The sequence below is a fragment of the Pelobates fuscus genome, chromosome 9, assembly GCF_036172605.1.
Source record: "Pelobates fuscus isolate aPelFus1 chromosome 9, aPelFus1.pri, whole genome shotgun sequence".
Taxonomy (NCBI): domain Eukaryota; kingdom Metazoa; phylum Chordata; class Amphibia; order Anura; family Pelobatidae; genus Pelobates; species Pelobates fuscus.
This window is the reverse complement of record NC_086325.1, coordinates 74,490,778-74,515,739: the sequence shown is the minus strand read 5'-3', so window position 1 is coordinate 74,515,739 and position 24,962 is coordinate 74,490,778. Positions and strand designations below refer to the sequence as shown.

Genomic DNA, 24,962 nt, shown 5'->3' with positions numbered 1-24,962 from the left:
CCCTATTTCTGATAAACAAAGCGAAAGATTCCGAATTATGGAATTATTTATCTCATTTGTGGTTGTTAAAGGACCATTTCATCTCGAAACTATTTTTAAATATAATAATCCTTTCATTATGTATTGAAATGAAATAGATTGACCGACTAACTGTCGGGTTACAAACACTGTCCCACCCAAGGTGCATGTACATGGCTGAAGGATCCTGTCCTATACTAAAGGTAGTGTTGAGTATTTCTAATGTGGTATATTTTAAAATATATATATATATATATTTATTTTCAAAACTTGATGAAAAGATTATCATATTAAACAATAGTTCTGGGGTTACAGTTGTCCTTTAAGTGGAGAATGATTATGTAAAGTCACGAATAATCATTGTTTCTATTCTCTGGCCAAATTGGGATTCATGTTGGGTACGTGTGTGCTGTGTCACTAAATATATTTCATCTTAGTGGGGTCAGGAAGAAGAGACTGACTTGAGAATGTATCTTGTGTTTGAGATTCCTCTTATGGGCCTGGTTTGTTATTCTTTTGTCTCATGATGTTTTCTCTGAAACCTAAACAGGATTTTTTTATGCCCTGTAAAAATATCCCATTGTGCCAAGATGACCGTGTCCTGTTTATGTTATGCAGAGTGTGCAACAAACAACGAGTGCAAGGCTTTAATGTCTGAACTGAAGATCCTTATCCACATTGGTCACCACTTGAATGTTGTTAATTTGCTGGGAGCTTGCACCAAGCCTGGAGGTGAGTCATTGCACGATCAACATTAACCGATTGGGGGCTGCAGGCCGTAGCATCCCGTTAAGCGACAGTGTGCGGTCGTGCGTGGAAGTCTAGAGCCCAAGGAGTTGAAGATTAAAATTCCAAACAAATAACTTAAGTACATGTCTGTATTAATTGCGACCAATTTACTGAATTCTTAAGTAAATGCTCTGGGGTCAGTTGGAAAACAACCACTGATTCTTCAAAGTGCGTTCTTACACGCTACACGCACATGATACAATAGCTACCACTTTATTCTTTTTTTGATGAGACTGGACAATAATATAGGGTGACTATAATATTATTATAATGGGTGGTTGTTAGGAAAATTATGTTCTGCAGGTGTGCAGTAATTTGCACCCCCATCTCCCCCTCCCCCTCACACACACACACACACACACACTTAATGTATTTGCAGTAAATAGCCAAAGTTATTTGATTATGTTCTTGAAGCTGTGTTGTCAGTGTTACAGTACATACATACCCTTGCGTATAGATTTTTAAGCACAGGAGGGCTATGTATTTGCATTTTGTAAGCATGTTGTCATAGTACCTGTCATATTTGATAGATTGTGTAAAAGATGGTTCTGTACTTACTTATGCATCAGTGACTGTAGTATGATTTCCACAAAAATAAAGAATGCTCTTTAATATGGCATTTTAGATGCTGGAAAACAAAAGAAAGACTTCCATGCAATATATAACTGATACTTAAAAATGCTGTAGGCATTTCTAACAGTGAAAGTCGTCAAGTTCACAAAGCAGTTAATATGCACTATGCTTATATAGAGCATGCCATTGATGCCAAGTATAAAAATACAAAGAGCATGCAGCATTGTAATTGTGCCCCTTATTTGGAGAAAAACAGAACTCTGGCCAAAAATATGCTTTCTCAACACTTTATGTACCTTCTCATGGTTCATCATCAGTTCTGGTTCATAGACCAGAGTTCATAGTTGATACTTAGTATTCCACAACAGGTCAGGTTATGAAGATATCACAAGTAAGATATAGTGAGTAAATCGCTAGCTCCCTTAGACCAATCCACTGGAATAAAGAATTGCTCTGCTTTAAATCAAAACTAAGGTAAATATGTCTCAGAAACGACAGCAGTTTGGCCAAATAGCATTAATTCCCAGTTTATCTGGATGAAGCAGTCTTGTTTTAGAGTTAATTTATTAAGTGCAAAGATAAAATAAATTTTCTTCTTACATCAGAGAAGGAAGAGCCTAGAGTACAAAACAATATTGTACTTAGTATGGGAACAAGTATGAATGGTTGATAGGGTTTGCAAAAAGTGCTGGGGGGAGGGGGGCGCGAGAGCACAACATAATTAATTTGTGGATGTAGGCACTATAACCTGAAACTGTTAGGGTGTTATTGTCATCCTTCTAGGGCTATCTACAGTCCGTAAAAGGAAGGTTGCTCTTCTGTCTGTTGTCATATTAAATGCTTCTTAAACACGTATCTCCTTAGTAGCTCAAATCAGATTTAACTCTGGAATAATATTATTTTATATATTTTACACATCCCTAAAATAATTAGCTGTGTTTTTGCCCCTTAATGTTTTTCGTGGGATGCTCAGAGATGTTTCTAATTAGGCATTATTTAGAAAGCACCAATACCGTGAATGTTGTAGAATGGAATGTGATAGAGGATACAGTGATAAAGTAGGTGCTGACCTTATATGTGGGTCTTGCTTGGACAAATGGACACGTGAGCTTCTGCACTATGGCCAGGATTACGTTTTATGCCACAATGTCCTCCAATGGTAAAAGGGGCAGGAAATCTTTCAACTTCGTTTACAGTATACACTGATCGAGTAGGTACTTCTGTTATGAGTAACGTGCCAGAAAATGTATGTTTTAACAGGAGTTACTGTCTAGAATATTGGTAAACAATTAGTGTCCTTGCATTGCTTGTATTGGTGTATGGAAGGGGTAGGTAAAATTCTATACTCTAGATATTATGGGCTAAGTCTCCCATATTGCACTTATATCCATAATGCTGGCAAGGCGTTATGGGGAAATTAGTTTATAACAACAGGAGTGTGGAAGGTTGCCTACTTCTGGTCTATAGTGACAATGATCAAGTCAGCCGATGAGACGTTGTTAGACTTAATGATAAAGTGTTATTTATTAGCAACATGGTCCTTGCATTCTAATTTAAAGCAGTAATGTATGGGCTGGGGGCCTGTCATAAAGTTGAAGGAAAATCTTCACCCATGTTGTAATCACAGCAGGACTTTTAGGAATTTTACTGAAACTACTACAATCAGATTGGACTCAATAAGCAATATATGAACATTGACTCAGTATTTAGACTCGGTAATAAAGGGTTACTCTACCCTCCATGGGTCTGCTTTTAGAAGTGGTCATGGTTCAAGCTATCTGAATGTTCCCTCTTTTATAACAGCCATCCCTGCCTCCCTACATTATATTTGATAGTGATTGATATTTCCCCCTCCTTTTGTCAACTCACTAAGCAACCCTCACGCCTTGTCTCATAAACAATGTCACTCCGGTATTGTCATCGCTCATAAACACACACCGTGCGGGCATGTGCGTTACGTAGCGTTCTCTCACAGAAGAAGCTGATTGAACGTTGCTGCTCATGCTTCCAAGGTCCAACAATGCATCTCTATGAGAAACATTTGATTGGACCTCACATAGGAGAAGGGTGAAACGATGTGACAATGGATAAGATGTGGAAAGGATCTTCGAGAACTTGGCCTGATACTGGATTCAAATTATGTTTTTACCTTCACAGTCTATAAATTAAAAAAATGGGTGGGTACAGGGGAATAAGTGACAAGTGCCAAATCAGAAATTTACAACTAAAATAAAGAAGTTTACAATAGTTGGAATAAGCCTTTAAATCACATGTGTGTACTCAATCACAATGTTGGTTTTATTTCATTCTTAATTCTTTTGTGTCTTAATTCTGTTTTATCTTTGTCACTTGCAGGACCACTGATGGTGATTGTTGAGTATTGCAAGTATGGAAATTTGTCCAATTACTTAAGAAGCAAACGAGGGGATTTTACACCACATAAGGTAAAAAAAAAAAGTTACTGATTCAATGCAATTGTACTAATCATGAGCTACATCAGCTAGATCTGATTTTTAAAAAAGAACAATTTGATTTGCTAAATGACTGTTTTGGAATGTTTGATATATTAAACTAGAATCCTTAGGGACCTTTCAGATCCCTTAAGCACTTTAGCTTGCTGAAACGCTTTATGTGTTAAGAGTGTGTCCTCTTCATTTATTTTACAAAAAGTGAAGATATTAATAGAAATTTCCACATATGACCCTGACTGTCTAAAAAATGACCAATGGTAATATTAAAGAAAGTGGTGATTGTTTTGGTGTTTGCTTTTGGTTGTGACTGTGGTTTTAATCCCAAAAGCACTGGGAGCTCTGCAACCCAAGCCACCCTACATTTTCTTTATAATCTAGTGCAGGGAAGAATGAACTATGCACTGCCAGAGGTGCAAATCTCTGCTTTTACCCACTCTCCAGGAGCCTGTTTTACAGACTGAAAAATGAGGGATAATTTATTAAAGCCCTCCACTGTACCCTGAGTAAGCCCCTATGCAGGGCCTACTCTTCCCCAGAGACCAGCTCTTCCACCTCAGGAGGCATGTAGTAGATGGTGGTACCACTATCCATAGAGAGCTTCAGAACATTTATTAAGCCTTGTTAGGGCCCTGACCATAGATATGAAGAATAAACACCTAAATCGCAACGTCATCTATTTATTGCTAATAGAGCTTCAGTAGTAATTCTATTTACTGGACAGTTTCCAGGAAAATGAATAGTTGGCCCTCACATTACAGTTCATACTATAATACAATGAGCAACGGAACATTTATTTGTTTATTTAATATCCCATATGAAGAATGTGACTCCATCCTAGGCATTTTGTATTTATTCTCAGTGTTCCTTAATATTTGAGTAGTAAGCGTTAGAACTACACTGACATTTGTGAACTGGAATTATCTCATTTTACAATTACATTATGAAGTCTATTTAGCGTATCAATCTCATGGCATGCGTTGACATTTATCCAGGAGAGTAGCCAAGTTTCCTATGCAAAGCCTCCATTTTCCTTCCAACTCCTGCTGGGGCCCACTGAGAATTTCCAGATGGCTGTGGATCAGATTATTAAGGTTACTGCTATGACGTTGATGAGAGGAACACTGTAAATTTGGGCATCCTTCATGTAGAGTCAACTCTCAGGGTGATATTGTCTGATTAATAAGTCCCCTTTCCTCCCTGATTTGTGGAACACCCAAGCAGACAGGAGTGTCCTGCTGCTACAGCACCAATATATTGCAATGCGCTACTGCTCTCGATAGTAAAACAGCATTCTAGAACTGGAACACAGCCAAAAGACCTGGATTTACTGGTCATATGCCAACTGATGAATGGTGTAGGTAATGGAACATGACCTTGCTTCCTGTTTCACGAAAAGCAGACCCTCAGAATATAATGTGCTGCCGACTAGCATACATTAACAGACTATTTTCTTTACCTTCTAAAAAAAACTTCTACGAATGCAGATCTATCCCTGGATATCCTTAAGAAAATTACTAATTTTATTTTGTCAAAACTGGATACATTGGTAAACTTCAAGCAATATTTTGATTTAAGAGTGTGATCCTGTTGAAAAACCTTGTCTGCCAAGTATATTTTAGCTTAGGTTTTATCAGGCTATGCGCTTCACTTTTACAGCTGTAAAAACTTTGCAAATAAACACCAGTTTCTAAATGTTTGGGCAATCCTCAAACAATGATATCTCGGTGAGATCAAAGATTCCGATTCACTGGAGAATGTCTGTCTTGGAGTGGGAGGAAAGGCTCATCTTTTACAGTGAACTCTTAACAGTATCCCTTTCAGTGCGAGCACTCATATCAGATAAATACAGAATAACACATTACAGGTGTAAGAGAAAGGGTTAAGTACTAGGGAGCGTCGCACTGTCCACAAAAGACATCTTTAGGTGAGCCTGTGCATAATGTTATGGGCTTGTTTTTACAAGTCACATAATGTTTTTCAATGCACTGCATGCTGATAGAGATCATTTAGGAGTAGAAACAGTCCTTTCTTCGTATTTGCCTGCTGTCTCTAATAACCTCTATTACTTCTGACTTTTGCACATTAAGGCAAATTTGTTTTAGAAGCTGACATTGTTCCGTCTACTTTGCCGAACATTAACCACATACTTTTCCAAAGAAGAATGATGCACATTGCAAGATAATTGAACTTACTAGGTTAAAGGGCAACTACATTCATTAACTAACTATAATATAAGCTCTTTAAGGCTCTACAGCCACGCTGGACATATGTATAAATAGTTCTGCTTCAGTGTTTATTTTGTCTCTTCTACTCTCCGCAATACCGTTGCTAAAAAGCCCTTTCTAGACAAGCTATTATTTTCTCTACGTATGACGTGCACAGGCCTCCTGCTCAATGGTAATGCTGACTTGGTTGTCCCACCCAGCCTAAAAAGTGTATTAAATCATCTACTGGCTCTACCTGTAAGTTGGCACAGTCTTTACGCTACCAAAAGCAAAACTAGGAAGAATACTTGGACTTCTTTCTTCTTTATTGCGTGGGCTATCAGGTTAGAGGTCTGTAACCTGTAATGTAGAAACCTGTGAAAATGGCTTAGTATGTTACTGTCACAATCAAAAGATATACATTAGCCATGTTGTCTTATGTTTAGCTTTTGGAAAGAATCTAAATGGAATGTTTCTGACTGCTTTGCTTTTTTTTTTTTTAAATGTATATAAAAAAAAAATTGTCGTGCGCAGTGGTGACAAAGATAAGACAGTATACGTGTCAAAACTTGCAGTGATGTAAACATTGCAGCGCATAATCAGTGTATACATTGTTCAGCATATTTTTATGTAAAAGAAACAGGAATAGGCATTGTGCGTTTTTAGGGTCCATAACAAAATATAGCAAGTACTACAGGACGACACTATTGCCATTATGATCCGTAGTTTGTACAGTGTACGTTAACAGTAGTTAGCTTTGAAACAGTTTGACTGAGCCTTCTACCCCCGGAGAGTATGGTGTGCTAGTATATGGCCGAGCAGGGAAGAATAGGCTGTGTGCCCCTCTTCTCGACAAGAGAATCATAAACATAGGACATATACAATTAGTTTAGGGGCTATCACCCACATTACAATAACCATGAGGGTAACTTCAATTAGAGTGGGTGAGGGGGGGAGGGGGGAGTAAGGGAAGACCCCTTAGCCAGCAGGTGTTATAGGAATGAATGTATTCCCTGCATATAGGTATATTAAGCAAACAATAATAAACTTGCAAACATGCATTAAGAAACAAAAGAACATTAATAATGATTGAGTAGGTGCGACTGCTTTGCTTTTTGACTGATGACAAAAGCATCTACTTCTACAATGCACAATTCATGCCTATGGTGTTTTCTTTTAGTATGCACAAAAACGTCCACTGAAATGTATACCTGAATGAGAACAGAGTGACCTACAAATACCTTTACACAGATACAACTGGGAAATATTATTCTGAACATTCTGAATAAAATGCAACAGATAATATTTCACGTTGACACCTACAAGTTGTATATTTCTTGGATATGCAGGGACACAGAGATGTTTTCTGGGAACTAAGACTAATCTAATGTGATAAGTGCAAAATGGACATCAGAATGGACTGTTTGTTGACTGGACACATTTCAATCCAGCATACACGGAGAGCCAGCCTACCTCAGTGTAATGAAAGGCCCTGTCAGCTAATGCTCAAGATGCAAGTGGTTCTCCATGTATTTGTAGCAATGTTTGATTCATTTGCTTATATGTTTTTATATAAGGATGCATTGTGCCCATATTCTGACCTGTAGACCTGTTTTGCCTTTAGTCCCAAGACTCAGAAAAAGCACTACATGGTTCAGAAAGCGACCTGTCTGAGCTAATCAAGAGGCGTCTAGAAAGTGTGGCCAGCACTGGAAGCTCTGCCAGCTCTGGATTTATAGAAGACAAAAGTTACAGCGACTCGGAAGAAGATGAAGAAGGTAAAGATCGTTGTCTGACCGCAATACACCAAACCAACCAATTGCCTGTGTTCAGTCATGTATACCAATCATAGGTATCACTTTCCAATATGTTACTATCATCAACAGACGGTTGACATTAAGCAATCAATGACATCCAATGAGTGGGGAATATTATATGCATGTGTGCTTCAAATTTATCATTATTTTGTACTAATTTAACATACTTTATTAAAGAAATTCACATTTTAAGTTATGTGATAGACTGATCAGGTTAGAGACATGAAAGAACAAAAGAAAAGGGAAGGGCTGTGCCACAGGTAAACACTAATAGTACAACTTATTTGGCACAAAAACAGAAATAGGTCTGGTGCAAAAGTCTCACAAAGAAAGTTTTTATAATCCAAAGATGAAAAAGTCAGTGCTTGATAGGATGTACTGTCCTCAATTCAACTTGGCCATGGATAATATGGAAGACAAAAGCCAGGGATAGGGGATAGCGTAGCTTGTTGAGTACAGTCTTTTATATAAGGAAAAGGTAATGAGGGAACACTCACATTTGGAAGAGCTATAGCCAGCTCTAGCAGTATGGGCGTACAGTGGTATAATCCCCGCTTTAAAGGATATTCAGCAAATGTCCACCACGTCCACACACTCAGGAAGGAATAAAAAAGGCAACAGATAGTGCTCTCAATAAAATAGAGTAATCTCTAATAAAATGAAGTAAAATTATACTTACAAGGATAGAGCAGGCTGACTGCTCTATAAACACAGCGTTGGTGGCATTATCCCTACCTTGGAATTACTTGAAGTATAAAACTTAAAATTACCAGGGAAAGTGCATATAACAAAGGATATTGGCACAAAGAGGTGACCAAAAAACCTTTAATAAGTTAAAATATACAAAAGTAAATGTCCATAACGCGTTCCACCTTTACAGGCTTTATCAAATGGAATAAAAACATGCCTACCCAATAATCCTGTGTTAATTAGCTCTGACCTTCTGTTTTGTATTTAGAGACAAGAAAGGTCCGTTCATTGAGTTCAACACTTCATGGTAACCTTATTTGTAAAACCAGAAGTGAAAAATGGCAAACAATACTTTTGATCAATTTCCCCCCAAAGGGATATAGATCTCTTTCTCAATTATGGAGGCAATCATAGTTTACCACAAGTCAATATTATCTTACCACAACATAACTCCCGTAACATTTGGTTGAGGTAAGAAACCTTAATTTTGCAGTACATCCCATACCTTCAATGCACTGCTTAGAATACGTAAAATAAAATAAAAAAAATATAATTGTTTATTTATATATGTTTTGCAGGCTAATTTAATATGAGCCATTTAACGTAATGTGGTTTGCAAGAGTCTGGGCATCTGGTATGTTGTGCATAAGTGAAGATTAGCATTGCAACGGAATGCCTAAATTAACTACACAATATACTATGTGAACAAGCAATTTGAAGTAAACATATTTAGAATGTTTTCCGGTCTTTGTAGAATATTTCAGAATACTTTTCCAGCTCAGCTACTTTGGCGTACAGTTTGCAATTTTCCAGTCAGTTCCCGGACATTTCTCTGTTTAGTGGATAATTTTTCCGGTTTACTGAAATAACTAATGTATTGTCAAATGTATTGAGTTCTAATTTGTTATGAAACCATATTTTCTGCCAAATATAATAGCAACTGGGTAATTATCTTTTATTCATTTCAAAACCATTGTAATCTGGTCTGCCTCACTCTAATGCTACAATAGTAATGGTGATTTTTATAGCCAGATTATAATTTTAGATTTATGAATAACCCATTTCATTGACAAGCCACTCTCCTAGCATAAGCACTATTTTATATCACAAATGCCTCTATTCTCTAAAAAATGATTAATTATATCAAAAAGAGCCTAATGCCATTTTAAAAAACTGATCATTGTAGCACAAACAGAATTATATTGAAAGAAATATATTCACAGAGTAACAAGCTGACAAACATTGCCATTGTCTCATTGCTACTAAAGCTAAGGCCCTCTGCTGCTCTGAACTGAATTTTCCTGGTCGCTCGGCTACCTCCGAACTTCAGATGTTGAGCACAACATCTCCCAAAATGCTCTCACAGCCATTATCCTGCAAAGCATCAGGGGAGATGTAGTCCAAAACATCTGGAATGATGAAGGTTGCTTAACCCTGGTCTAGAAAGTCTGCGCAGGTATATGTGATGAGCAAGGTTTCTGCTGAAGCCCTGGTTAATGTTTTCTTTGTTCTCATGTGTTGAACTGAGAAAAGCTGAAATCTGCTTTTGAACAGCTCTTGCATTACTCAGAGTTGTCATTCAGAATACTTATCTTAAAAATCCTCAACCAAAACATTTATAAATAAAACCTTTAATTATTCTTGGAAGAGGGGTGAGGGGAGGGGGAGTGCATGCAGCTTAAGAAACAATTAACTAGAATGGATTTTTTTTTTTATCTGCTGTAAAGTGGTAGTAATCTGTTTATCGAAATCAAGCCTGTTTCCATATCATTCCTGCCAAGTAGCTCTCACTGAACTTAACATCCTTCAAAAAAGTAATTGCAGGAAACAATTATTAGCTAGAGAAGAATACAATAATTATATCAGTGTATATGATAACTATGTATCACCTATGTACCTATAGGCAAACACTGTGCCTCAGACACAGCAATAGAAAGCAATGCCATAGGACTTACTGTCCCGATGGGAACTCTGAAGTTGGGATGAAGCACACATAACTTCACTGTTAAGATATAACTTGATGATGTTTACTTTTAAGTAGCCATCAGACATCCATTCACAGATTATTATCCAGAAGAGCTGATAGCCAGCCATGGACTGGGCATTTCATTCCTTTAGGGACTCATCAGCAAAGGGCAGCCAATATTTATTTTCAGTGAAACTGTGATTCAGAGATTCAGAGACATTGATATAACTAAATATAAAGTAGGGGTAATGGTATTGGATCAACCAACGCCAGAGCCCCAAAAATAGGTTATAGGAGGTATATGGGGCTTAACCCCACAATAAATCCAAAATTACAAACTGAAAGAATGGGATGGAAAAGCCAATCACTTTTGATGAATGGGATTCAATCACATTCCAAAAATACCAACTAGAATAAACGTTGCAAAATGATATATGGTAATAACCTTTAATTAAAGAAATTTACATTTTAAGTTATGTGATAGACTGACAATCAGGTTAGAGACAAGAAAGAACAAAAGAAAAGGGAAGGGCTGTGCCACATGTAAACACTAATAGTACAACTTATTTGGCACAAAAACAGAAATAGGTCTGGTGCAAAAGTCTCACAAAGAAAGTTTTTATAATCCAAAGATGAAAAAGTCAGTGCTTGATAGGATGTACTGTCCTCAATTCAACTTGGCCATGGATAATATGGAAGACAAAAGACATGGATAGGGGATAGCGTATCTTGTTGAGTACAGTCTTTAATAAGGTTATTACCATATATAATTTTGTAACGTTTATTCTAGGAGGTATTTTTGGAATGTGATTGAATCCCATTCATCAAAAGTGATTGGCTTTTCCATCCCATTCTTTCAGTTTGTAATTTTGCATTGATATAACTATTTAACCACAGATGGGTCTTCTCTGCCATTCGGTGCTCTTGGTGAATTGATTTTTACCTATAATTGTTTCAGATCCTGAAGATGTGAGCAAAAGGCAGCTGACAATGGAAGACCTGATTTGTTACAGTTTCCAGGTGGCGAGAGGCATGGAGTTCCTGGCGTCAAGAAAAGTAAGAATTCAATATTTGCATCAACATAGTTATAATAAAGCATACGGTAATCTCTGCGCAGATTGTCCCCTGCCTGCATGATTCTGTGATAAACATGATATAACATCAATCCGGGTTAGTAGGGCCTACTGTGCCTGCCAGGAGTAGTTTCCATATATTTTAAAATCGGATGTGAACTTCTCAGCATAAGGCCTTAAAGGAGCTCTGTACATGTCTTCCCAACTCTCGAAGGCTTTCTATCTCCTGTATCAGTGACTCGACTCTCAAACCAGAATCTATACATTTAAATATGTTTATAACAGGTCTTATTGAAATGTCAGGATGTTATTATTCATCAGTTAGAAGGGCGACTCAACAACATCTAGGGCAGTGGTTCCAAAACCAGTCCTCACGCCTTCCCTACCAGTCCAGGTTATAGGGATTACCAAGTTGTGTCTAAGGTGTTTTTAGGGAAAAAAAAACACCTTAGACAGACACAACTGGGTAATCCCTAAATCCTGGACTGGTAGGGAAGGCGTGAGGACTGGTTTTGGAACCACTGCCCTAGATGTTGTTGAGTCGCCCTTCTAACTGATGTATAATAAAATCCTGACATTTCAATAAGACCTGTTATAAACATATTTGAATGTATAAATTCTGTTCCATATTTTCAGATGGGACAGGTTTATCAACAATTAAAGCATTATAAATATCACCCATTGAATGCAGTACCTCTTAGCAGAATTAATTATTTAGTCAGTGCTTGCCTGAAAAGAAGTTAAAGATGTTGTCATTAGTAATTTAGTGGTTACTGCACTGAAATGACTTGAACTGTGGCTCAAGCTTGTTTTTTTAATACATTTGGTTTATTTTATAAATAAAGGAAGGGGACAAATGTCTATATTCATACTCTGATTCTTTTCAAATACATGAGATCTTACCAAAGAACCCACATTCTATGCTTTGTTTCTGAATGTATAGCAATTAATTGCTATAAACAGCTCTGAATATACATTTACTTGTCAACTATAAGTGGTACTGCATGTACCCATTATTCCATCTTGTTTCTTTTTACAAATTTGATGAATATATCGTAACTACATTATAAAAAAAACCAACCCAAAAACAGGCTTTTTTATGGTAGGGTGTTAAAAACGTCCTTTTAGGCAAGCTTTTCATAACCATGTAACACTTCAAATCCTATGGGAGCCTTGCTGTGTTAGTGTTTGAAAGGTGTTTTTTGTTTAAGTTTATTTTTTTAGATACTATTTTCTACTATTTTTTTTGGTTCAAACTTAAAATATTTTGTCCTACAGTGTATTCACCGTGATTTGGCTGCCAGGAATATCCTTCTGTCTGAAAATAACGTGGTAAAGATCTGTGACTTTGGTCTGGCCCGCGATATATATAAAGATCCGGACTATGTGCGCAAAGGAGATGTAAGTTTGAATTTTTTGTAAATATTGTCTACTGATTGATTTATAAGGAACCAGCTATTTTCTACAACCTCTTATAAAAATTAAAGGCTGGTGTTGATGGCCTACAAATTGCTTAGTAGCTCTCAATAGTGCAGATAACATTGTGTATGATCTATACATACTTCCCTCGAGCAGTAGATACCTGATTCAGGGAGGGGGCTCTGGTAGAGACAATGTCCGATCGTCTTTTTACCAGACCCTTTATCATAGTCACAGGAAGTCAAACTTAGTGGAATAAAAACAAAAACGTAAGAACTTACAATAGCATTAGGGATAAAAATGTGTATTCCTAACCCTATTGTTCCCTGGTGGTCATCTAAGTGACCGGCCCCCACCCGCAGGGATTAAAAAAGTACCTTTGCTTACCCTTTCTCTCTCGCATCGTCGATCTCGGTCCTTGTGGCACGTCTCCTTGGCTGAGGTCATCGAGATTTTACACACACACATACATGCACACCTAGCTAAACACCCTTGGTCTGAATAATGGAAAACAGTAAGGGATTTTGGTTAATAGCATGCATTTATTATACACACAGCTTTTAATATGTACTTTGATTATTCCACTCAGTATGTTAACAATATCTTCAGTACTAGAAAAATGTTAAAAGGTCAACAGTATTAACTAAACGCATTTTTACACGTACACGTATTATGGATCCAAGAAATACAACTAAATAGCTTCCAGACATGACTGTGTGTGCAGTGACTTACAGTAAGTATACTTGCACATAATATTTAAAAAGGTACTTAAGAGCAAACAATCACATTTCCCACTCCACTTCACTTCTTGGCAGATATAATTTACTCACTCAAAATCTGTGTGCACTACGAGTGCCAAGGTTAATGAGGGGTGCTTGCGTTCTAGTGCAAAGCCACAAACACAGACAGCATGAATCAGCAACAATCTAAAGTATTAGAACACTGATAGAATCTCAGACTGCGGCCAAAATAAATAGAGCAGAATAGTTGCCTTGCAGAGAATGTACTTTTTGGCTCACCTGTGGGGCATTATGCTGAGGATGATATCATTGTGCTTCTGTTTACCTTTTTTGCTTTTAGACATTTTATTGCATGTAATGCAATAGCATTTAATATTTTCTCCTTACAGTCGATAAAGAAAATAATCTCCCATAATCCTTTACTCTTCACAGACATGACTATTATTTAAAGTGGGAATTTCCCATTTTAAGTTAAAGTGACCAAATTGGAAACTTTCTCCAAGTCAGTTGTACTTTTTTATGTTTTCTACGTTGGCCTACAATTGAAATTCCCTTTTTATTCCCAACAATTCACAGTGAATAATGCTAATTGTGTTATCAGGTTATTCTGAAAGCACAAGATACTTTGCTAAAGGTCAGACAGATAAAAGTATGCTTACACATTAAAACTAGTAATTAAAAACAACACAACTGGAAAAAATATTTGAAAAATGTATGCAATCTCGAAAAAAAGGTTTTATTTTAATTGTCATGACTGACAAATCGAAACTGATAATGTTTGTTACCATACTTGTTTGTGTTTCAGTTGTGTCAGCAGAATATTTATATGTGTTTATCCTGTTCACAGGCGCGCTTACCACTAAAATGGATGGCACCTGAAGCTATTTTTGATAAAATCTACACAACACAGAGTGATGTGTGGTCTTTCGGTGTTCTACTGTGGGAGATATTTTCATTAGGTAAGGCACTAGAATACGTTTCACATGCCCAGTACTTGTTTTTATCTTGAAGAGGATTACCAGTTTGTGGATTGACTTTTATTTTGCTTTTAATTTAGTTTTATTCTAGAGATAAATGTTCCACAATGAAACAAAATAATCTCAGTTAGATCATGAATAGCATCGTATTGATGATTTTATTTTGACATGGAATGTCCTGATCAATTAATGGCAACAGTATTCCATAGATGAGCTTTCACTAAATAAGCCAAAATTCTATAAACTTTCCATTCTGGACAGTCTGTCTAAAGACCAGCTTGTGATGATGACTAGGAATGGCAGTGATCATTAAGGGAATACGTGAACAGGAAACAAGGGCCTATTTTGTCCTTTACTGACCCCTGATTAACCTTCAAATAGGAAATGAAAAACTACAATAGGCCGAGGAACAAAACACGGGGACTTAATACAGTTTTTCCTTTCCTACAAAAAATAGAACAGTCTTTATTCCAGTAGGAGAGGAACAAAGTAAATGATTGGGTGTTTGAACAACCAGTAACATTCATGAAAACCTAATAAGAAATAAGATGTGACATGAAGCTTTGCATTAAGAACCTGAAATTCTGGAGATATTAAATTATTTTCTAAAATAAATGATGATACAGTAGATGGATATATATATAATCAATAAACTCAAAAACACATTAGACTTCATAAACATGATATGAAAAATGCACTGGTCTGCTATAATGCTCTGACAATGTTAGTTTATTTCATGTGAACTGCTTCTATTGGAAGTACTAGAACTCGGTACATTGTGAAAACTCTTTAATTTAGTATTGTGCATGACAAAAAGAGTCATTTAGGATTAAATATTATTTACCCATTTAAATGTCTATGAAAACTAGTATAACAGTCACAATTGCCTAACATGGCATGACATCATTTAACATTATCATTTAGTTCCCACACAGTCAGCACTGAGAACAAAAGCCAAGTTAAAACCCAGAAAGAGTGGGAAGAAAAAGAAAAGGGTGTATGGGGTAGGGCACACGAAAATTGAAAAAGTGTTGGGAGAGTGGTTGACGTTGAGGAATTTCACAAAGCATTGAACCCAAGTTTTCCAAAGGTTGTGCAATACACACTTGGGTTTCTGAAGCTACTCAAGTTATACTAAACTCCTGTACACTCCCTACTAACGTTATAGCTTCTTTGGGAGGGACATGTACCAAATCATCCACGTTCAATCAACACTCACACTACAGGACAACCCATTGCCATTCATGACAGCAAGCCACCCCATTGTGCATCTGTTATATATGTTGCAGTTGCTAAACATTAGAAACATTATTGGGCTAAACTAGGACATTTTGGATACTGCAAACTGCAAAGGATTATAATGCAATAAAGTACAATGAAATCATGTTATCCAAAGGGCAGATGATATGCAAAATGTGTGTAGCACGTACAATAATACACAAAGTTAAATAGAAGGTTTTGAATAACACATTAAACTTGGCATACTGGCAAAAAAAATGTAAAACAAGCCTCATGCCACAAAATAGTGATGAAAGCAGAGTTTTAACAGGAAATAGCAGGAGCCGTGAGCTTGACAATAACCAACACAAAACATCCAACTGATAACCAGTAATGCAGCAGAGAAGTCCTTCTAGTATCAAAGTAAATTTATAAAAACATGACTGCGGAACCCTAATGTTTGCAGACAAATATCATCGTACAGGAAAGATCTGTATCAGTCTTGCAGGACATTTTACTTTCATCTGTTTAAATGTGTCTTTCCATGGGCCATTCCTACTAAACGGCACTGATATATTGAGCTGTTTTACATTAATTTAAAAATAATTATATCATGTGATACATGTCTTTCTCATTAGGCCTTTCCCATAGGAAATTATTAAATCTGTTCTTTCCTATGGGGGTTTTGAAGACACTGAACGTCCTCATGCAAAGCATGGGGATATCCAGTGTCATTTTAGGGTGTTGAACTCTGCGTAAATGCAGGAAGCAACTCTAGTGGCTGTAAGAGAGACAACCTCTAGAGGCAGTCTTAACCCTGTAATATAAACATTCTAGTTTCTCTGAGACTGCAAAGTTTTACATTGCAGGACTAAGGGGTACAGGAACACTGCACCAAGACCTTTTTAATGAGGTTAAGTGTTCTGGTTGACTATAGTGTCCCTTTAAAACTTACTTGCCCCTGCAAGTCTGAAGAGTCCATGGTACACACACCAGGGGAGAAAAAAAGTTCTACCCGCTAGGACTAAATTTTCACACAAAAAAATTGAATTCTGCCTCGCACCATTGGAAGAAGTTGCTGGGCATAACTACAAAGTTCTGGGGTGGCCCAGAGTTCATTCCTGTTGGTACTCCATCCATTTACTGTTCAGTTCATTTATCTATGCAAGCTTGCTGACTTCACAAGCAGCCAAGTTGCAAATGAATGGAAATCTAATCCCTTTATTTTATTTGATTCAATTTCCCTGACACACACCAGGAGAGTTGAATCCCTTAACCAAAAACCCCATCCCCAAACGATGTGAATGTGCTATTACCAACCACCCTTTACTCTATAGCAATATACCAACCCTATAGTTCCATAAACTGAGGACAAACAATTGCTCATTGTTGCATTTTTTTTTTATTAGTTATCATTCAATGGCCTTTATTATGGCTCTTACTCATTTCTAAAACATTTGATTTATCAGTGAATTGATACATGTTTACTTTATATCATGTTAATGCTAATAGATTTCTTCCTCATTGCATTGAACTGTTGCTATTTTGAAGAATTGCACTGGATTTAAATACAGGACCGCCATGTTTTTATTTTATTCACATGGACTTGTTGTAAAAAACGTATGTTGTCTCTTTCTTTTTTAAGAGAAAAGCTTGTATTTGTTTTTTGGTTAATGTGATGTTGTACAGGCTGTTTGCACTGGTTTTACGCTACCAGGAAATCATTTTGTAATCCTTGTTAATGTCATATTTTTGCTTGACATGCCTTTAACTCTTCCAAATCTAAAGATTCAGACATGAGGTGCACATGAGGCCTTCAAACACACAGCTACGCTGGGAAAAACCCCTTGCCCGGGGTGAAGAAGGCACTCTGCTTTCTTAGTAAAAGTTCACACACAGCCTCAAGACTCTGCTTAATGTCTGCTGATTTTTTGGCTTTCAATCCAGATACCCCCTTAAGGACACGTGACGGAAATATTCCGTCATGATTCCCTTTTATTCCAGAAGCTGTGTCCTTAAGGGGATACTCAGTATAGTATATTGCCAAGTTTTACAGGTTCTGAGATGGTACACCACCTGAGGTAACAATGGTTGTAGCAACGTTTTAGGAGCATTAGTGTCTCAAACTCATGGCTTTTCTTTGATACAGCTTAGACTTGCAGGAACACCATAAAAGCTCATCTGATGTCGTAGAAGGTCAGGTTGTTTTTAATTTTAATAATAGTACTATGTATGTTGATTGATTGATTGCTTCAGTAAGGAATGTCCAGTACTTCCATCCATGCTGCTTACAAAGTTAGAGTTATTAGATTTTCTATTATTCTATATTAAGGATAGCTGCTCTTTGATCAGTCCTCCTACCATTTTTGTTTATGCCTCATTCTATATATATAGGTTAATCTGCATTGATGTCGGGGAGTTGTGTAGGATGAAATAGCTGTCCACCTACCATTAATTTTAGTATCTACAGAGCTATGAGGTTAGTCATTGCTGAACCGTGTGGGGTTGGTTTGATAAATCATGCTGTTATTGTGAATAAAATAACCCCATTTCAATATAAAAAGAAGCCAAAGATAAGAAAGCCTATCATGTCTCGCAGTGCCCCTGCCAATGGAAAGTTTTGATAGTATTTTATTATTGAGCTCCTTTGGCTAAATAACACATGGATTGCTGTGGTTTTCGGCGTATTGCTATGTACTTGGCAATTCCTTCCACACTATCTGCCAAGGAAATGTTGGCAGTGCGGCCGTATGACACTGTTTTGGTGTGTTATTTAGGTATTTCAGGTTTCCTTGGAAATATAAACAAGTATATTAACCATTCGTTGTAACTGTGTCAATATTTTGTTTGCAGTCTTTAACGCTGGGAGAGCGCATTCATTTTACAGGTTTGCAGAAGTGGAACACCTTTAGCCACAAAAAAAAGTTTTTTTCTCGCTGAACAATTTTTAATAGGGTTGGGGTACTTACAAAGGCATGCAGCCCACAGTGTTGTCCTTCCCAAATCCATATAATATTATGAATACATGTGTTTAGGACTGGGTGTGAAGAACACACAATACATGTCCTTGACTACTGCAATACTCTTCTCAGTGGTTTTATGTGTTCCCAGATTGCATTTTTGCAATCTATAATGAATATGGCGGCAAGGCTCATTTTCCTGTCCACTTGCACCTCCCACGCCTCCCCGCTCTGTCAGTGCCTGCATTGACTTCCAGTTAGATATAGGGCTCAATTTAAAATTCTGGTGCTTGCTTACAAGTCATTACATAATGCTGCTCCAACCTACCTATCCTCCCTAATACACAAGTATGTCCCGTCGAGGCCCCTACGCTCTGCCAAAGACCTACGTATATCCTCTGTCCGTATGCCCACCTCTAAAGCTTGCCTCCAAGATTTCTCCAGGGCTGCACCTCTCCTGTGGAACTCCCTTTCCTTCTCCGTAAGACTTTCACCCAGTCTCCACTGAGAAAAAATCATTGAAAACTCACTTCTTCAAGAAAGCATATCAATTAGACTGTTAGCAGGTTTTTATCCCCCACCCCCCATCACTCATCTCCCACAACTGTCAAAAATTACCTACTAAGCCCTCAATGAATACTTTTCTAAGAACCTTCTTCGTACCCCTACTTTTACCCTTTGTTTCACTATACCCCACTCCCTCTAGAATGTAAGCTCATGGAGCAGGGCCCTCCACCTCTCTGTTCCTGTACGTCCAGTTGTCTGGTTACAATTACATGTCTGTTAGTCCACCCATTTTACAGCGCTATGTTATGGCGCTATATAAATAATAATAATAATACAAAATAATAATACAATGTCTCCTGCCCAAATCTGCATCGAAGAGTACAGCTGCCCTGGAGATTGATGACTGTGACCAGCTATTTCAGTAAATGTACTGTTCAAGTTGCTGGGTATGATCCCATTAGCTGTACTTGTGTCTTCCATAGTTGACTTCATATACAACAGAAGGACTTTTTTATAGATCTTTCACAGTTGAGTTGACACTGATTAAAGAGACATTCCCAGTACAATAAAAACATAGGTTTCTTGCACATGAGCTCTGTTCATCGTAACCCGATTGTACCTTAATCCAAGTCATTATAGCTGCAACAGTAATTTACAAAAAATCATATATTGTATGCCATATGCCTAGTTAGCGATAGCATCCACTCTCAGACACGATCTGTGCCTCCTCTGATCTGTAAGATCACCTAGGTAACATGTCGGAATCTTCTTGTAACTCCAAAAGAGGGTCTGTCCAGCTGTTTGGTAGCTTTTCTGGGGATATAAAAAAAAAAAAAAAAAATCAGCATGCGAATAACCAGAAATGATGAAGCAGTGCACCACATGTGAGAGGCAGCTTCCAAAATGCACTGTCCTGCCTGCATCAGGATGCTTCATAGTTATGGAAATGTTTCTTTAGACGATGTACAATAAAGGCCGCAGGCACATTGCATAAGTGCCCAATTTACAGCACAGGAATTGTAAGCTAAGATGTACTCTGTAGCAAAGAACTAGATGTGATGTGGAAGTTGGACTCTAAGAACTAGAGAGCAGGTAGTAAGACACTGGGGTACCCTTGATGCACTTTGTTGCTCCCCAATTTAACAGGTTTTGTTAGTACAGAATTATGTAGGAGCATTTCAGCGCTTGGACCAGTGCTTGTCATGTTGAATTAAATTACAATACTGTCTGGCATCAGTCAGCAAAACACAAATCATCTAATTTATTTTTCACTATTTATAAAGAATATCTCCTGAAAACAGAATCTCTCATCTTCTTTCTTGATCTTTAAACTACAAAAATGATTTGCAGGTGGCAAGCACAAATAATTTAAATTCGCATATAGGTGCAAATCTGATTAGAACTGAAACCTTCACTTCCATTGAGTAGTTCTGCTATGATGACATTGGATCTAAAATCTCATCTCGGGGAGCCCTAGGTTTCAAGAAACATTTGTGCGCAAGCATATTTAATTTACATATAAATGGAATTTTGATGGGTTGATCAAAAACTGTTCTTGCTCTTGATTTTAGGAAGGTCAGAGAACCACTGAAAACTTTTCTGTATGCTAATGCATGGCATAGAACATATACCAGTAATTTGGAATATGGGAATATAGTTTAAATGCAGCTTCATACACAGCAAGTCTTTTCAATCAAAATGGGAATGGAGCCTGCTTTCTGTGTTCTACTGTATGTTTAAGAAAATATGATATATATATATATACCTTAAGAAACATCTTATTTTGTTATTACATTACATTTAAAAAAAATGATGTAGGATTTTCTTAGTCCATCGGAATGTCAAAACAAAATCCAGCCTTCCTTCTCACAAATGTCCCTCTTTGGGGGCCAACCTTTGAGTTCCGAAGCAAAAAGTATTTAAAACGTATTCAGAACTCCATCATATATTGGAGTTACTAACATTTAGAAATAAAATACAAGCTTAAAAAACAGGATGTTTAGACAGGGATATAAAAATAAGTCACCGTGCCTTAGCTGGCAATTTACAAATGGCAATATTTTAATTTTCCAAGATCTTAAAATTTTGGTTACCTTATTCATGAGATCCTTATGGTTTCCCTACTGTAAATACTGTCATTTATAATATTAAACAATTGCAAATACAGCATCAAGCTAACTCTTATTGGACGTTGACAGATGGATTGCTACTTCGTTAAGTTTAGGAATATCTTCTGGCTTTCTCGTGCAGGTTGTCTTGTTTGAACCAGCGTGTTATTCTAATTTAATGGCTAATTTTATTATTGTTAGTATCTATGTGGAATGGGGATTAGGGTGATGGAGCCCAAATAGCTGGAATATTTTCAGGATGCTTGTTTAAATAATTTGAGTCGAATGCTCAAAAATGTGCTGTCGTTTTCAATTACAAATGGCAGTGACTGCAGTGTGCAAGATTCACAGGCGAGTCTGAGAAAACAATTTCATTTGGAGTTGATAGTGTCAGCCGATTTGAAATCTTTTTTTTTCCCTGTAGAATTCTAGCCAAATATGATGTCTACTTGAACTGAACTGTTTCTCTAACATCGTAGCACACAGAAAAACACAACATCAAGTAGATCATATTTTCCAAAAACACACCATTAAAACTGGTAGCTCACATGTCCTTTTCATGTTCCCTTTGCCAGGTGCCTGTACCCTTATATTAACGTCACAGAGTATCAGAGAAAATGCTGCTTGGCTACAACATTTTGCAAACTTACAAAATCATTTCACATTCCGACACTTTACTGAAGAAAGTAATTAATAAGGTTAATTCCTGTTTGTGTTACATAATAAACGTCCCATAGGACCTTGTTTTGGCCAACCCTCAATTATTATTGGCCCCCGCTACACCAATGGCCTTGCTGTTGTAGTGACAGCTTAGTGACCCTGTATGTGAACTGAAAATGTTAAGCTGGTGAGTCATTATGTGTCAGGCAAGTGCACATTCTCAGTTCTGGGAACTTGTAGAGCCAGGAATTGTCCTGAACAATACAAGAGTAGTACTTTGGGATTACTGGTGTAGATTCCCTTTAAAATCCTTTGCTTCTACCAGTGTATGTCTCCCCAGCAACACAGGCAGGTACACGAATACCCTGGGGTTTCTTTATCTATGGAACTTGTGCCAGTGACATTAAATTGTCAGATATATTTGAACTTGGAAATCAGTCTAAAATTAAGTGTGTTTTTGTGTATTCTACATTGGCCCGAGCATTTATTTATTATTATAGCATTATACAAATATATTCAGGGCCAATACTAAGCATTGTCTGGAAAGCTATTCATAAACAGGACTATACACAGGACACAAGGTCACACATTTAGACTGAAAGAAATGAGATTTAGTCTAAGTCCAATGAATTTTTTTTTTACAGAAATAACAACAAGGATGTGAAATTATTTGCCTGAAGAAATGGTTTTATTAGTCTGTACAAATGTTTAAACAACAACTGGATGCATACTTGCAATAACAGAATATATAAGGATATACATTTTAATTTGTGGGGTAATAGCTTCTTGATCCAGTGATAAATCTTACTGTCATTCTGGGGTCAAGAAGGATTTTTCCCCTAGTTTTTTGCAAAATTGGAAGTGCTTCAAACTGGGTTTTATGCCTTCGTTTGCATCAACAGCAAAAACAGATATAAGAGACTGAAATTGATGGACACAATTATATAATAATGCAATTATGTACATTATGTAGGTGTTTAAATCCAAGGAAATTAACCAATGCTTGTTTTTTCGAGTTGCATCTAGTTAACTTTAGTACATATCCGTATGTGATGCTGCCATGATGTTCCAGGGATCTTATTCTCTGCCGAACGCCATGATTGTAACCTATGTAAAAGGGCTTTAAATCCAAGGAACATTGTATTTTTATTGATTCACAATGACATGACATGAAATGAAGACATACAGTTACAGTCTGCAAAACAAACTAGACCTGAGCATATTATGTTCATATCGTGGACACTATATTTTCTCATTGTAAAATGGCACCATCTTTAGGGAATGAACCTTTTGTCAGTTTTACAAAAAAAAACAAATTATTCTTTTTTTTATGTCTGATCAGGTGCTTCTCCTTACCCGGGTGTGCAGATTGATGAAGATTTTTGCTGTCGACTGAAAGAAGGGACAAGGATGAGAGCCCCTGAATATTGCACTCCAGAAATGTAAGCACTACATTTTCCTTTAATTTAATTAACAAATACAAAAAGAAAAAAACAGTTTAAACTTGGGGATATATGATAGTAACCCTCTGTTTTCCTCGTTGGGACTTAATACAAGAGAACATTAAAGTTGTCTTTTTGATGAAAATCTTGAACATGCCATATGTAGTAATATATAAATATATGTATTGATCTGAAACTGCAATAATTCAAGAAAGTAAAAATTTAAGATTCAGTACAAATACTGCATTTGGCTACCATTAAGAAGGTTTTAACTTCTGATATGGAATGTTCAAAACATAACATGTTGTCATTCATTGGAAACCAGTAGATGTGCATATTTATTAGTTCCAATCTATTACCAGAAGCCAGGCATTTATCAATAATTTTGTTTTCCTCTTTCAGTTACCAGACCATGCTGGACTGCTGGCAGAGCCAACCAACAGACCGACCTACATTCACAGATCTGGTGGAGCGCTTAGGAGATCTCCTACAGGCTAATGTGCAGCAGGTCTGATTTTATGATTATTTAAATGTTTGCTGGCAGTGGGTTTTCAATGCCATTTCTACGAGTATCACATTGTTTTAATTCTGATACTTTTTTTGTAAGATGTGGCAGTTAAGTAGGACAAAATAAAGTATACATTTCACATTTTTAATTCATAGTTTAATTATTCAGAGATCATTGACTGTGTATACAGTGATTAATATGCATTCATTAGAAATACACTTCATCTGCGTGCCGGTATAATTATACACCCAGGATTTGCATTTTTCTTTCTATCAAATAATTTACTAATTCTCTTGATTTGGAGCTGGTTAAGGTAGTATGAGGAATGTTGAGTAGGGAATCTTGATATTGAACCTCAGATTTGAATGCATATTTAATGTGATTTAACATAACTAAATATTATAATTATTAACTCTGCTCCTCCATATGTGATTCCCGTAGGAAGGAAAAGACTATATTCCACTGAACACCGCTTTGTGCCTTGATGGAGACACCAATGTGAAAACCGGAAATGAAGAACAAAACATTCGTAATTCTGTGACACGATGGAGCATATTAGAAGCTGGGTGAGAAATCTGATTCTAGGCTAAATAATGCTAATTATGACAGCAGATAACTTACCGTAATGCTTAACCCTAGTCTGTCATCGTTACCAAAGCCACTGGATATCATTGAATGCACACAGTTTTAACTGAACAAGGAATAGAGCAGAACTAAACAAAGTAAGAACACTGGGATGGGAGGCAGCACACCTGATAATAGGGGAATCCCTCCAACCCCCAAGAAAACCAGAACAAGTCAAACAACAATATACAGGTAGCG

At 36.9% G+C, this 24,962-nt stretch overlaps 1 protein-coding gene across 1 annotated transcript in view; it reads left to right on the top strand.

Annotated features, from left to right (window-relative positions):
• The window catches only part of LOC134572839 (vascular endothelial growth factor receptor kdr-like), a 162,343-nt gene that overhangs the window by 127,564 nt on the left and 9,817 nt on the right, over nt 1-24,962 (top strand). The window contains exons 19-27 of the mRNA XM_063432080.1: nt 637-750; nt 3,736-3,824; nt 7,680-7,833; nt 11,487-11,584; nt 12,880-13,002; nt 14,608-14,719; nt 23,533-23,632; nt 24,035-24,140; nt 24,582-24,706. Coding sequence (XP_063288150.1) covers nt 637-750; nt 3,736-3,824; nt 7,680-7,833; nt 11,487-11,584; nt 12,880-13,002; nt 14,608-14,719; nt 23,533-23,632; nt 24,035-24,140; nt 24,582-24,706 — 1,021 coding nt within the window. The remainder of the gene's footprint in view (nt 1-636; nt 751-3,735; nt 3,825-7,679; nt 7,834-11,486; nt 11,585-12,879; nt 13,003-14,607; nt 14,720-23,532; nt 23,633-24,034; nt 24,141-24,581; nt 24,707-24,962) is intronic.